General features: G+C 39.0%; 2 protein-coding genes across 2 annotated transcripts; both read left to right on the top strand.

The window, feature by feature from the left end:
- Positions 1–17: 17 nt before the first annotated feature.
- Positions 18–9,354, top strand: LOC117376597 (beta-adducin-like). Its single transcript, XM_033973107.2, is given in 13 exon segments — positions 18–153; positions 594–745; positions 1,777–1,857; positions 2,005–2,154; positions 2,718–2,861; positions 2,932–3,030; positions 4,123–4,299; positions 5,234–5,264; positions 5,267–5,481; positions 6,695–6,811; positions 6,887–6,973; positions 7,251–7,377; positions 8,958–9,354. Coding segments are annotated over 13 exon segments (1,740 nt in total). The 5' UTR covers positions 18–50; the 3' UTR covers positions 9,215–9,354.
- A 1,568-nt stretch (positions 9,355–10,922) lies between these two features.
- On the top strand, positions 10,923–14,411 carry snrnp27 (small nuclear ribonucleoprotein 27 (U4/U6.U5)). The gene is given in 7 exon segments (XM_033973108.2): positions 10,923–11,057; positions 11,388–11,452; positions 11,454–11,521; positions 11,819–11,931; positions 12,013–12,116; positions 12,838–12,905; positions 14,209–14,411. Coding segments are annotated over 7 exon segments (510 nt in total). The 5' UTR covers positions 10,923–11,020; the 3' UTR covers positions 14,264–14,411.
- The last annotated feature ends 620 nt before the right edge of the window (positions 14,412–15,031 follow it).

Here is a 15,031-nt window from a genome sequence, read left to right as displayed (position 1 = left end):
TCCTCCTGCAGTCATTCAGAGAGGAGTTGGATGGACTGATCCAGGAGCAGATGAAGAAGGGAGGCAGCTCGTCAAACCTTTGGGCTTTGAGGCAGCTCGCAGACTACATGTCTTCACACGGATCTCCCTCCAGTCTGCCTGTGGCTCCAAACAGTACGGCACTCACTTATACGATATGTAGAACATTGAAAGTAGGTATATTTTATTTATAAAATTTATATTTTACTTTATTCGTTTAGTGGATTAATCTGTCAATGGCGTCTTTATGAACCAAAATTTGAAGATTATAATGATCTATTGATTTTCCCAGAGGCTGATGCAGACAGTATCCTAAATAATCTGTGCCCAAACTTTACCTAAAACAAAGCCCAAAATCCCAGTTTTTGTTTTCATATATTTTTAATAACTCATCTGTATTTTAACTTAGGTTTTATTTAATTATTGAGTAATGATATATGAAAGTAATTGGGATGATATACATTATTATTAAATTGTTATTTGAAGACCTTTATATTTCAAATGTATTGAAAACAAAAGGCAAGTGAGGGTCCTGTTGGAGGTTCCTCTAACATGTGTCATCTGTCTTTGCGCAGACATGATGATGGTGACTCCCATAAATGACCTGCAGAGCTGGGAGCCCGGGCGCCTGGTGAAGGGAGAGCGACTGATGAGGTGTAAACTGGCCTCTGTGCATCGACTGTTCGACCTCTACGGCTGGGCACAGCTCCGCCACACCTGCCTCACTGTTAGTAACATCCTCCCTTGTTTAGAAGCAAACTGATTAAAATGGTTCACTATCTGAGAAAAACATCTTTATTCAATATCCAGATTTAATAGTGCCACATCACCACAATCTCATCTGATATTGGAGCTAAGCAGGGTTAGCTGACATGGAAACCTTTGGGAATACCAGGTGCCACAGTGGGGCAGCAGTAGCTTACCGCTCTCGTCAACTTTTGGAGGGCTCAAACTCGGGCATACTGCCACTGTGCCCTTAGACATGGCAAGGCAAGGCAAGTTTATTGTATAGCACAATTCATGCACACAGTAATTTAAAATTATAATACAAACAACTAAAGCATAATAATCATCATAATATTAACACTAAAAGAAAAGAGTGCAGAATAAAAACCTTTCAGACATATGCACAGCTTAACACAACCGTTTGAGCCTAGATTTAAACATTGTCAAAGTAGAGGCCTGTCTCACATCTTCAAGAAGACTGTTCCAGGTTTTAGCTGCATAAAAATGAAATGCAAATTCTCCATGTTTAGTCCTGACTCTGGGCATCAGCAGGAGGCCAGTCCCTGAGGTCCCTGAGGTTCATGTGGCTTTATTGACTTCATTCTTGTTTGAGTTTAGCTGGATTAAGTTGTTTTGCATCCACAGACTGATCTGTTGGATGCAGTAGCAGAGTGAATTCATTGGTCCATATACACCTGCAACCAGTGAGTTATAGATCTGAGGTCATCTGCATTGTTGTGATAAGACATATTATTGCTACATATTATCTAGTTAGAAAGTGAACATATTGTAAATCTGGTGCTCTAGTCATAAAGTATAACCTCCGCCCACAGATACAATATAATGTAAATATTAAAGTAATAATAATAATAATAATAATGTCAATTTTTCCCTCTGTATGACTTGTGTTGAGAATCACTGCTTTGCAAAGAAAGAGGAGCTTGGGTGTCACTGATTTAATATCACTATTATACTACTATTAAATATAAATATGATATATAGATGATCACCTGCTTGTCTTTGCCCTCACAGCTGCGCGTGAATAAGGAGCAGGAACACTTCCTAGTGCTTCCAGAAGGTCTCGCCTACAGTGAAGTGACTGGCTCCAGTCTGGTCAGTATGTCATTCACCATATATATTTTGTATTGGTTGTTTTCAATTTCTAGAATGTGCTGATGTTTTAGGCTGGAATTCATATCATATTCATCAAAGCTTTATGCTGTACTTCTAAACAATTAACAGATCTGATGTTTTTCTCAGGTGAAAGTAAACCTTCTGGGCGAGGTGGTGGAGAGGGGCAGTACAAACCTGGGTGTCGATTTGGAGAAGTTCAGTCTTCATTCGGCCATTTACTCAGCTCGACCCGATGTCCGCTGTCTGCTGCACCTTCAGACCCCAGCCACAGCAGCAGTGAGTTAAAATCACCACATTTACTGAAGAAAAAGGCGACTTGACGGATAGTTTAACATACAGTGTAGCCCGAACTATTGGTCCCATTAAAATATTGAAACTCCACCTCCATCTCCATATCTTGAGGCTTGTCCTAACCAAAACAATTTTGTAGCCTTAAGTAAACAGCTTTATTTGTCCTAGAAAAAATTAGAACTTCCCCTTCCAACCAAGGTCCGTTACAGTGTCATTAGGCAAGTTATTTCACCCACTTTACCACCTACCATTATTCAGTGCATTAATAATGACTACACTGTAGAAATTTAAGAGGCTTCAACTAGCCTGTAAGTGGAAGGCATTAGTATTATTATTTGATTGTAATGAATGGACCATGTAACATTCAGATGCTACAACATAATACTGAACTAAAGACCCATAGGCTCATTTTATTGCTTATGTCACTGATTTCTAATTAAAAAAATAAAAATAGGACTGACAAGTGCAAACTGTAATTACTTCTTTTTTAATGTAATGCTTTTGTAAACAATCAAAACTTCTTAGAACCAACTGTTATGTGTACCTAGGTCTCCAACATGAAGTCAGGGCTGCTTCCTCTTTCTCATGAGGCCCTTTTGGTCGGAGAAGTGGCTTATTACGATTACAATGGCGTCATGGAGCAGGAGGAGGACAGAGTGGAGCTGCAGAAAAGCCTGGGACCCACCTGCAAAGTGAGTAGGGAAACACATCCATTTAAAAAGTGACTTGTTTAAACTACATAGATGCGGTGCTTTATTTTAGGTGCTCGTGCTGAGAAACCATGGCATCGTGGCTCTGGGGGAGACTGTGGAGGAGGCCTTCTACTCTATCTATCACATACAGGCAGCATGTCAAATACAGGTAAGACTTCAACTTGGGTTTAATCTGTTGTTATGATCCATCTTGGTACTGTAATTCAAATAACCTGTCTGAACAATCAAACCCTTAAGTAACAGTATGACAATTGACCAAAGACATTTCAGAAAATGCACAACATGTGTTTGGGAAATGCTTTTCAAGAATATATATTGTACTATTTTGTTAAAGTTATTTCATCAGATTTTTTTGAAGGCACTGAAGAAATAAAGTGCTTTACAAGAAACTAATAATTCAGTTTACGAAATAAAAGCAGGAAAGGTTTGTCTTCTGCCTCTGGAGTTGGCTCAGACACCAGGATTGATACAAACAGATTAGTATCCCTTTAAGTGAAGTGCTGTAGTTGCTCATGTGATAGTGTGTGAGGAAGAGTGGTCCATGTCAAATGCAGTAAATGCAGATTGTGTGTTTGGACTGAGCTGCAGAGGACAGGGCTGCACTGCAGAGAAACACCAGAGCCAAGGCCAAACTGCACCATTAAAATGTGGAGTCATCAGTCTGAAAGAAAAACTGATACAGGATGTGCACAATCCAACACCTATCAACTACATAACTGCATTAGGTTGAGACACACAGTCAGCTTTGAGTATTATCTTCATTTTAGTTTGATTTGGAACTTACTACTATTACTAGTGCTGTCACAATACTAACATTTCAAACTCAATTTTGATACTAAGAAATTGCCTCAATACTTGATACCATTTTACCATTCCACAGTGATAGTAATAAATGCACTTTTTAGACAATTGAGAATCTTGAACACTAAATAACAATACAAATAACAAAACCTTTATGTTACCACGTGGTCTTACAGTAGTTCTAACTAAGCTCAAGATCTTTCAAAAAATGATCAGGAAAGGTCAGATTTTGTTCTATTAATTTGAAATTTTTTTGTATTGTGTATTTTTGTATTTGGATTAAACCCATATTAAACCAAAACCTGAAAAACTACAATCAGAAAAAAACAATTTATTTATAGATAAATAATTAGACTACATAATTCCAATTATTTCCTTACTAACCTAGAAATGCCTTACCAAGAGTACACCCAAATAGCTGTGTTCTGTGCCTTGTCAGGTGTCAGCATTGTGTTGCTCTGGTGGGGAGCAGAACCTGATCATGTTGGACCGGAGCGCCCACAGACCTGCTCCGGCCGGGACCGTGGGCTGGGCCGGCTCCACCTTTGGCCCCATGAGCAAGAGCCGCATTGGGGAGCACGAGTTTGAGGCCCTGATGAGGACCCTGGACAACCTGGTGAGAGGATATTTAAACAGCGTTTAAAATTGGAACGTTTTTGTGTAAAGGTTTATCAAAAATCACTATCAAAAGTTATTATGAAGTTAAGTCACAAGCCTTAATATAAGTAGTACAAGCAAAAATATAATATGTTACAAATATTTTACAGTCCTGTATCATGTTTGCACTGATTTTACAGCCCTGTATCATGTTTGCACTGAATAGATTTCTTGATTTTGGGAAGCCCTTGGTGATGCAGAAATAATTATCTCATGCTAATGTAATCTATAAAATATTGGTTTCCTGAGCCAGAGCAAGGGATTGTTGGTTAATGTTGCTTTCTGCTTTTTATCATTGCAAACAAGACAATGCATTTTAAACCCAGGAACTTAATTCAGTGATGCCTGTGATGTTGCAAAATGACAACATGGTCAACATTTATACATTATTACTACATTTGCAGCTTTCTAAAGTCAGCCATGAGGAGGACACACATCAGATACAGGGCTGCACTACTTGGGTTTAATGGATTTGCTGACTCACACAGGCCTGAGAGAGATCAGGTCATGTTTCCTGTTTGGACCTTCACAATAAAACCATAAAAGCATTTCTGTGGTTAGGATGATGTGAGGTGAAAGCATTGGCAGGAAATGAACACAGCAAATATAATGCAAAATCATGGTTAGTTTTTTCTTGAATAGAAACTGTACAAACCCAAATATATTTTAAACTCAGAAATTGGTCCTCTGTGCCTGTCCCACCCTGGATGAATGGGCGCGCATCTTGCATAAATCTGCTGTTAAATCTGTATACTAATCATCGCATATTTTTAAATCTCAGAGGGTACAAAGATCAATTATAGAAAACCTGAGAGGTGTGCAAGGGCTTGGTTTATTTATTATATCATTCATCAAATGAAACTGAAATGATTTGTTGTGCTGTGTACCTCCAGGGCTACCGTACCGGCTACACATACCGCTTCCCCTGTTGCTGGAAAGGTCTCGGATGCGACGAGATGTAGAGGTGCCTGCCACAGTCACAGCATTTTACCCGTTTGATGAAGACGGGGGACACCCAGCTCTGAGGCAACACCCTTTTGTCAACAAGCAGCAGCAGGAGAGGACCCGCTGGCTCAACACTCCCAACATCTACCAGAAGGTCAACCAGGAGCAGGCCAGCCCCGGACACCAGCGTACAGTGGTGAGACACAGCGGTCAGGCCTGCACAGTGGTCTGATATACTGTATTTACAGTAAAATAAGTACACGTTTGCCTGTCATCCCTCCATCCAAAGACATGCATTTGTGAGAAAAATATTATTCAAATATGTAAGGGAGTCTGCAGTTCTCATCCCTGCTATTAACTAGGGGTGGTCAATATAGTGACATATTCAGCGCTTGTAACTTTAATCCACCTTTATACTCAAACATACACACATGCTGTTCACTTTTCTGCGCACTCTTCTCCTTCTAATCCTCTGAGTGAGTGACAAGTGGATTCAACCAATGAAGAGAAGCAGAAGGCTTTAGTCAACTGATTAGGCTCCTCAAGTCCTTTACAAACCTGCATCGTCAGATGGACTTCAGCCTGCTCAAATATGGAGCTGTTTTTGTACGCAGTCACGGCCACTTTTTCTGAGTAAAGCTCAGTGTGCTCCATCACATGCTTTTGTTTCACTCGTTATATTCGTTATTTTGGATTGCACTATGGACACTTGGTGAAAATATCAGCATATATATTGTTGAGAAGAACAAGCTAATTTTCTCTATGAGCTTTGAGCTGTTAGATGCTGCACTGATATGTCATCAAACCCTGCTCCTCCCACTCCCCTGTGTAGCACACGGACATGCTACTCCTAATTGTGATATTCGACTGGCATCTCATTTTCTTATTTTGCAAATGCACAATACAAACCATCTTAAAATGCTTCCAAAAAGCAAATCAGTGATTGAAATACCAATAGACCAGATTTCCTTCTCATCTTCAGTTTATATTAAAATGGGCAGGTGTTTTTCCCTGCAGTGGGTCTCTCTGTCAGAAACACAACATGCTACATGTGTGGGCAGGGCCTTTGAATTTGAGATGGGCCGCCCAGATTCTCCTCTCTGCATTGCAGGGGAAGCCCACGGTGGATGACAACACTGCAGTGCATGGGCTGCCCTCTACTGGTCATAGGCAGCACCCTAAAAACAGTGCCATTAAAAAAAAAACAATAAGCAATTGACAGTAATGCTTGTCAACTTATGCTATACCTCAAAGTAAATCTCATTGTTTTTATTTGATTAATTTATTTGTTCCGTTTACCCTTACAAAATACTGTATTTTTTATTAGGTTTGTTTTATTGTTGAATGTTGACTTAATGACTTTTTATAACCTTAATTTAAAGTGCTTTTTTTATTTTCTGCTCTGTCAGTGGATGAAAACCGATGAGGTTAACCAAGCTGGCAGCACGCCCATCAAAATTGAAAACCCCAACCAATTTGTGCCTCTTTTCACCAACCCACGGGAGGTGATTGAGACACGAAACAAGGTCAGTTCTCTTAAATGAATATAGCAAATTATGTGTTCTGTCTATTTATATCTTTTGCCCACCAACTTTCCATAGATTCGACAACAGAATCGTCAGGACATGAAGACAGCAGGCCCACAGTCCCAAGTCCTTGCCAGTGTCATAAATGAAGACAGCCCTCCGGTAAATTCTGCTGTAAACCAAAAATATCCACTCTGAGACCAATAGAGAAACTGCTTTTCCCATGCATTATTACTAAAGGGCAAACTAAAGTACTTAAAGGAAAAAAATGACTGTCATAACTTAAATGATGCATCTTTATAAGTAAATGTTGAAATCTCTGTGAAAATATTAAATGTGCATCATTCCATTACTGGTATCAGTGCAGTCCAGAAAGTACTTTACTTTCAGTTTATAAAGTTGTGTTAAAAAGATATTTGTTTTATATGTTATGCTGCAGTCTCCAGTGAGTCCGCCTCCACTCCCACCTGAGCCTGAGCCTCCAAACCCCTTTAACGAGCTCACAGACCAAGAACTGGAGGAATATCGCCGAGAGGTGCAGAGGAAGCAGCATTCGGGCACCAATGGTAACAACAATAACACGTCTATTGCCTCTTATTCTACACTTAAAATAACACAGTACTACCAGACCTGGGTACAGACCAAATTGAGGTTGCAATGTACCTTTTTGCACCTCTGAAGCTTGAATACCACTGCTGGTTACTGGCTATTGTTGTGTAAAATATATTCAGTTATATTTTATGCTGCTCTCTAGGCCAGCATGTACCTTTTATGTTTCATCAGTTTGATTATAAAAATACTTACACTTGTTATCTTGCATGAAAGGGTTTTGGCCTTTGATTAGTGTAAATTCACCTGGAGGCAAAGATCAAGTCCCTATGTCTAGGGAACCTGGAACAGTCTGGTTTGTTGACTCTCTGAAAAATGCCTCTATGCTCTGTTCCTGCTTACAACAATTATGTCTGGTGTCGTTCAGTGTTATTTGCGTTCTAAATCAAGCTTTATATGTTTGTGTGCATTTCATGTGTTGTTAATCATCACAAAACTTATCCCAAACCCAGTTAATCTTTCACGTTCAGTCACTGTCTGTCTGTCTGTCTGCCTGTGTCCCGTGTGAGTACAGGGGAGGATGTGGAGTCTTCCCCTGCCACCTCCCCACAAAGGTGCTCTCCCCAAGCCAGTCCCCTCTGTCAGGTGAGGCCAGGCAGAACGTCCCCTTTGGTCAGCATGTGTCTCTACAGCATGCTTTCAATCAAGGAAATCCCAGTGTTGTTTAAAGGAACTCTATGTACACTGCACTTTGATTGGTTTAAAAATGGTAATACAATTACAACTGAGCTTGTTGCCAGTGCCTTGACCTGCAGATAGAGGACACATACATGTTATTCTTCCAGAATTCACTCACTGAGCTCCAGAGGCTCCACCAGCACTGATTAATGATTGGCTGCAGGTGCTGGGGTTTAGGTAACTATGATTCACATCAGAAAGAGTCCTTTTAGGTTTAAACCAACTTTGACATTGAAACTGGCAACCCAAATGATAGACTCATATGAGGCTCATTCTGCATTCTGATTTTTTATTTGCCTACAGGCCCTAAAAAAATTGCAACATAAACAATTTGGTCATCATGTCCAATGATTTTGTAATTAAGAATAAATAAGCATTACTAATTGTTATCAGTAAAAGCTATATTTGATTTGAACATTTATACCCTGTATATATGGACACAGATAGGTCAGGTTTCTAAATTTACAATCATAATATTACATACAGTTCCTTTAACATTTTCACTATATTTTTATATTTTATGATTGGCTTTTATTGAATGACTGTAATTGTGGTAAATAACTGCATCATACAAAAGTAACAGGTTCATACTTTTGTTGCATGTGGTTTTCGTCTGTTATACTATTTTGATTCAAAGCTAGGCTGATTTGATTTATTTACCTCTCACCACCATCAATTATTGACAGCAAAAGATTGGATTATATTACTCATATCTAGAGGTGGGAGATACAGTGAAAAACTAATCATATAATACTTAATATATAATATAAATCACCCACCCTGTCTTTGTCAATATCATCCAGCCTTACTCATATCATTTTATTTATTCAAATTGCTGGTGTTTTTATTCCTTTTGCAGAAGAACCTAAGACTGACGACGCAGTGCTCCAAAATGGTGGCGAGGAGGAAAAGCAGACGACAGAGGAGCTGGAGAAGAGCATGAAGGCTCTAACCACCAACGACACATCCACGATCCCGACTTCGCCCCCCGCCAAACTGCAAGGCAACACCCCCGAGGGGTCACCGTCCAAGTCCCCCTCGAAGAAGAAAAAGAAGTTCAAGCCGCCATCTTTCCTGAAGAAGAGCAAAAAGCAAAAGGAAAAAGCCGAGAGTTGAGTTGGTTATGATGCAGCCCCTTGGTTAAATATTAGTGTGAAACATTTATTTACTGTTTGAGCTAATGGTGCATTCAAATCCACTCATGCAAAATTAACTGTAACACTCTTGGACACTAAATAAATCGGTTTCACTCTGTACTATTTGACCAAGGCTGGACAATCATTTAGCATCAATTCTCTTCACTGTCAGTCTTGCTTTGGTCACTGTATAGCCATAATTAGTCATTTTGTTTTTAATTACAGGATTGCTAGTGTGATCCTGTGCACTTCTTATCACACCATGTCACATCAATTTTAACCAAATTCCCAGGATGACATTGAATTATGCACCGGTTCACATGAATAACTTCTTACATAATGTATATTGACATTGTATTTCCATCTTTGTCATAGTTTGGGTCGATAATAGATGTTGCAGACACAGAGGCAGAATGTGTAACTCCTAGCTAATGATTGTACCGTTTGGAATTTGAATGCTGATTTTGTGGAAAAAATATAGCTATTGATGTTTTTAGCAGAGGAAATGTAAGGTAAATATATACAGATCAGGCTCAAGATTATGACTAACAGATTCTTTCAGTCAAAACATTTCCAACATTGCAGGGGTTTGCACTTGTGTACATTTATCCAGAAAAACAGAAGTAGACTGGTGGTCCTAATGTCATGCCTGATTGTGTAGCCCACAAATAACACTGGCTCTCACTAAATCACTTCACGCTATCTGTGCTAACATATTACCAAAAATATGATGAAGAGATCCTGTCGCTTGTCAATGCCGTTGCAGTAATAGGAGAAACTACAGACTGTACTGAACATTCCACAAATTTTACTTCCAATATATGTGTGCAAAATACCTCTTAACAGTTGTTTTGTGTTACCAATAATCTGTTAATGAAATGCTGACATGTGATGTTTGCTTATGAGGTTTATTTATTTTTATAGGAAATGTTAAAGTGAGTGTGAAGTTTTCCATGTACCAGTCATAAAGCTCAAGTTTTGATTTCAACTGAAGTCTTCTCTTATGGACAGATTGTGGCATTAGATAAGATTCATGTTAAAACTGTCTCCTTGAGTTTGGAATAATCTGTATTCAGAACAAGAGCAAGTAGCATAAAAACGGGGCCAGATTTCCTTGAATGTCAAACTGGAGCTAGGTAAGTTTATTTGTACAAAGTAATCAAAGTGCTTTACAGAATAAGAAAGACATTAAAATCGCACAAATTCAAAACATAAATAACTACAAATAAATCATCATAAAATTACCATTAAAATAGAAGAGTGCAGAATAAAAGCCTTCAGAAGATAAAATGTTTCAGGAGATGTTTTTAAAGAAGCCAAAATTAAACAGGGCCTCTATCCAGAATTACTGTTGGTGTTCATGTCAAATTAATTCACAATATGGATGAGATAGTTTTTAAAAGTTCAATCAATATCTATCAACTCAAATTGATCCTGCATGCAAAATTGTATTATTTCTGTATGGCGTCAAGAAGCATATTATTTGCTCAAACAGTTTCTATATTATAAAATGCCACGATAGGGGGCAGCAGTGACTGGATATTTAACATATGGAAGAGCAGCTCAGTGGCTTGTGATGGTCCTTCGTCTCCAGGTCTGTTGGAGGCGCTGCTCTGAAAACCACATACTGGAAGTTCACGTAGATTTACAGGAAGAAGTACGTCCATGAAACACAGCAGTGGAAATTTCTGTCAGTAACGCGAAGAAAGCACCCTGCGAGCCGCTTTTTGAATAGAATCTATCTTTCAAGACAGTTTGAGCTATTGTCACTACGCTTTTATGAACCATGGGGAGGAGTAGGAGCCGAACCCCGCCGAGACGAGGTGAGAAAATGCTCCTTTACAGTTTGTTTATCCTCGTCATGACTGCACTGAAAGCCTCTTGTTTGAGCACAGATACTTTGTTTCAGCCAAACAAAGTCAAGATAATATGATCCATGACTATCTCCAGTAGTACGTAAAGAATCAGATTGGATAAATTAATGCTTTTGAAATGTGAAAATTGTGAAATTGTAGTAATTTCTTTCTCTAAAAATTTAAGTGAACAAAAACAGAGAGAAACAAATTCTGTAACATTTTGCTTGTAATATTACTACAGACTTCAGTTGAGCATTATTAGTGTGTGTGTATTTTTTTTTAATTGTTGAACATTAGAGAGGAGACGGTCCCGCTCCAGCTCTCGGGACAGAGACAGAAGGCGGCGGGACAGAGAGAGGACCCCGCTCCAGAGACAGAGACAGAGACCGCAGGAGGAGCCGCTCCCGGTCCCCACACCGGAGGAGATCCAGGTAAAGGCACTGTCGTCTTTAATGCCTAAACAGTTTTGACTGCACACAACATGTCAGATCCATCTCCAAAATGCTTCTAGAGAAAAGGACAATTACTTGAGATTAGTAGTTCCTGGTCCTGTGTTGTCTGATAAAATGGCTACCTAAAGCAATATGCTTTTATAGTATTTTGGCTAATTGTTACATTAGTATTAGTATCACTCACACCATAAGCTGTCCTCCATCACATTTTGCACTTTCAAAAGCAAGTCCCAGATTTTGATAACTTGTGATGCAGCCATCTTGTCTCCTCTACAGGACCCCTCCTCGACGCCATCGCTCGTCCTCCCTCTCTCCTGTAAGACAGAAAGACAGGCGCGATGATGACCGCAAAGAGAAGGAAAAACAATCCAAGCCAATTCAGATCTCAGGTACACCTCCTGTCTGTTTGTGTGTACGTTTTAAGAAATTATTGGTTTTGTTTTTGAAATGTTTTGTTCGTGTCTTAACAGCCGAGGACATGGAGGGTAAAACTGAAGAGGAAATCGAGATGATGAAATTAATGGGCTTTGGCTCATTTGATTCCACCAAGTAAGACAATTATTTTACACCTCAAGTCCACAAGGGGGAGCATTTCAGTTTGACTTAAACTTGCTGTACATTATGTTTAAAATGTGTAGTATAATAGGTCTCTAGTTTCACAACATGTACTACAAGGTTTTCCAGGTACAACTGAGATTAGAACTCAAGAAATCCAGTTTCACAAATGTGTCTGCTTAAGACAGGTTTATGTGGATAGGTGTATCTTACAAAAAAATTATAAACATATTCACAAATAGGCCTTGCTTGTGGAGACACTTTTATTTGTATCAGATAAAATTTGATAGTGTAGGCCTAAATCTGTTGTAAATTATGAGTAAGTGGTACAAGGTGTAAACCAGAATAAGCCAGCTTCATTAAAAGCAAAAAGTATGCTGTTTAAGTAGACAAAAGAAACTGCTTGTCTTTACTGTCTTGGTGAACTGTTTTGATTGTGTTAGTTACCGATTGCAATATTCTTTAAAATACATTGTAAATATTTATTTATACCTTTCATAATAAATATATATATATATATATATATATATATATATATATATTAATGCATAATCTGTGTTTTATCATTGGACAACCAAATATATTACATAACATTCAACCTTTTTCAATCTTTGTGAAATGTTTCAGAGAGGAAGCTAACAATTTTGACTATACATTATGTCATTGTTTTAAGATGTTTTCATTCTAGATTCTTACATATTTTAAATGTAGAACTGTTGCTATTTGTGTTTCTTTCATAGGGCAAGAAGAAGATCGATTCATCAGTAAATGCTTATGCTGTGAACGTCACCATGAAGAGAAAATACAGGTTGGTTGACCCTATGGCATTATTGGTTGAAAGTTCCAACCAATAATGTTCCAACTTGGAACAATACAATATTAAAAGGAGAAGAGTGAGGAGAGACTTTAAGCTGAAAGAGGTATAAGCATCTATTGGTGTATGATTATAAGCATCAACACAAAGGTTTAGTTTTGCTCCTCATACTGGGCTTACACTGTGCAGTTTTTCAGGCCAATTTTGACTAAAATTTTAGCCGCGTGACAATTTTAAAATTCAGCATCAGTGTCGTGCAGTGTCCAGGGGATCACAAGACAATTACCTGCTCATGATGAATGTACACATGCGTCGATATTTGTTGTGACTTGTAGAGTCTGAGCGCTGCTGAAGCTGGTTGACAGCAGTATGTGCACAGCAATATACAACTCCAGGCAGATGTAAACATAGCTCAAGTGGGCTGGAGCAAGACACGGAGGTGACCTGGGGCAATAAAGTGTCTCTAACACGTATTCTGAACAAATTACCATGCACACGAGAGCCAGAAATGTCTGGTGACAAAGGCCTCGGACTTTAAACAAAGCTGTGCTAAAGTTAACTGCACTAACGGTTTGCTAATGAACTTTTATGACGTTTTGGGAGTTTAAACGCATGTGTATGAAAGGGATCATAGGGTCAAAAATGCCCTCCTCTGGCCCATGTCCTTTTCTACAGTGTGAGCAGGTCAGCGTATATGACTATCACTTCGTACAGTCCACACACTCCTTCTGTGAGCTTCGTATGAGATTCAGTCGCACAGGGTGATTTGGGAACAATTTGGAACTGCTTGAAATTCTACAAAATCGCACAGTATAAGCCCAGCTTAAATGGGAGGAATAGTTATATGGTTCCACTGGTGGCAAGTGGGCTTCTTCTGATGGTTGTCAGGAGACCTTTGCAGTTCCAATTGCTGATTTTGTGTTTAGTTTGTTCATTTTGTGTCTGTTGTTATATAATAGCTATGTGTAATTTGCTTTGATCATTAGTCAAGTTATTTTAGTTCTTTTAGTACTGAACAAATCATATATTGAATTTGAAATGTTTTTTAAGGTGGCAGGTTCTGTTCTAAAGTGTGGATTTACCGCTAAAAAATTGTCAACATTTCTTGGGTAAAACATCGACTTGTTAGTCACCTCACACAGGACACTTGATGCATCAAGTTGTGTTATTGCAGCCAATCACCTCTGCAGGTGTTTCTATGCAGACCTCCTCGCTCTCCCATTGGCCCTTGGTGATGTAATCTGCAAGTGTTGCGAGGGTAACAGTGATGTAATGTTTTCTTATATATTTTTTGCAGGCAGTACATGAACAGGAAAGGAGGATTCAACAGACCACTGGATTTTATTGCATGAGAACTCATCAATGACTTGTGTTGTCAGACAAACATACCTTTGACTCCCTCACGTTTGGGGACGATGTACTATTTTATGTTGTATTTTATGTATCATGTTTGTTGCATTAGGTCTTTTGACTTTTGGTGTAAATACAATGCTTCCATACTCCTCGTTCAGTTATGGTTTGTTTAGTGTTACAGAACTGTTCACAAATACTTTCAAATAAAGGTGTTTTATTATATTGAATATGGATTTTCTTATTTTTTTTCTGCTGTGTTGCATCTGTCTTTCTAATTAATAATTGCCTGCCTGCGTTCCAGCAGTGGATTGCCTTAATATGAGCTTTATTTGGCCCAACTTCTAAGCCAATCGTAAATTGTCTTTATTATTGCTGTTGCAAGCACACCTGTGTTATTACATTAAGAACACATTTTATGCATGGATATTCAAATTACCTTGATGAAAATACTTGCACAATTAAGAATCACGTTTCTCTCGGCTCGCGGCATAGCGCGCATGCGTTGTCAGTTTTTTGGGATTGGTGGAGCCACAGTCCAATAAAAAGCGAGCATGTGAATTTGTCCAATCCATGAACTCGACAAACAACAGACAAACAACAGCCCAGCAGCCAATCACCATCATACACCGCGAAACAGCATGGCCAGGGAGGCGTGTCAGCTGTCACGAGCGGGCGTTGTCACCTAAACTCGTGGACCTGGCGACCAATGGCTGTGGACGTCACGAGCAAACAACCAATCAGCGCGTGCGACGATGTGGCACAGAAAA

Source organism: Periophthalmus magnuspinnatus, chromosome 9 (genome assembly GCF_009829125.3).
Source record: "Periophthalmus magnuspinnatus isolate fPerMag1 chromosome 9, fPerMag1.2.pri, whole genome shotgun sequence".
Lineage (NCBI taxonomy): Eukaryota > Metazoa > Chordata > Actinopteri > Gobiiformes > Gobiidae > Periophthalmus > Periophthalmus magnuspinnatus.
The sequence above is the reverse complement of the archived record's forward strand: the minus strand, read 5'-3'. Positions and strand labels throughout refer to the sequence as shown.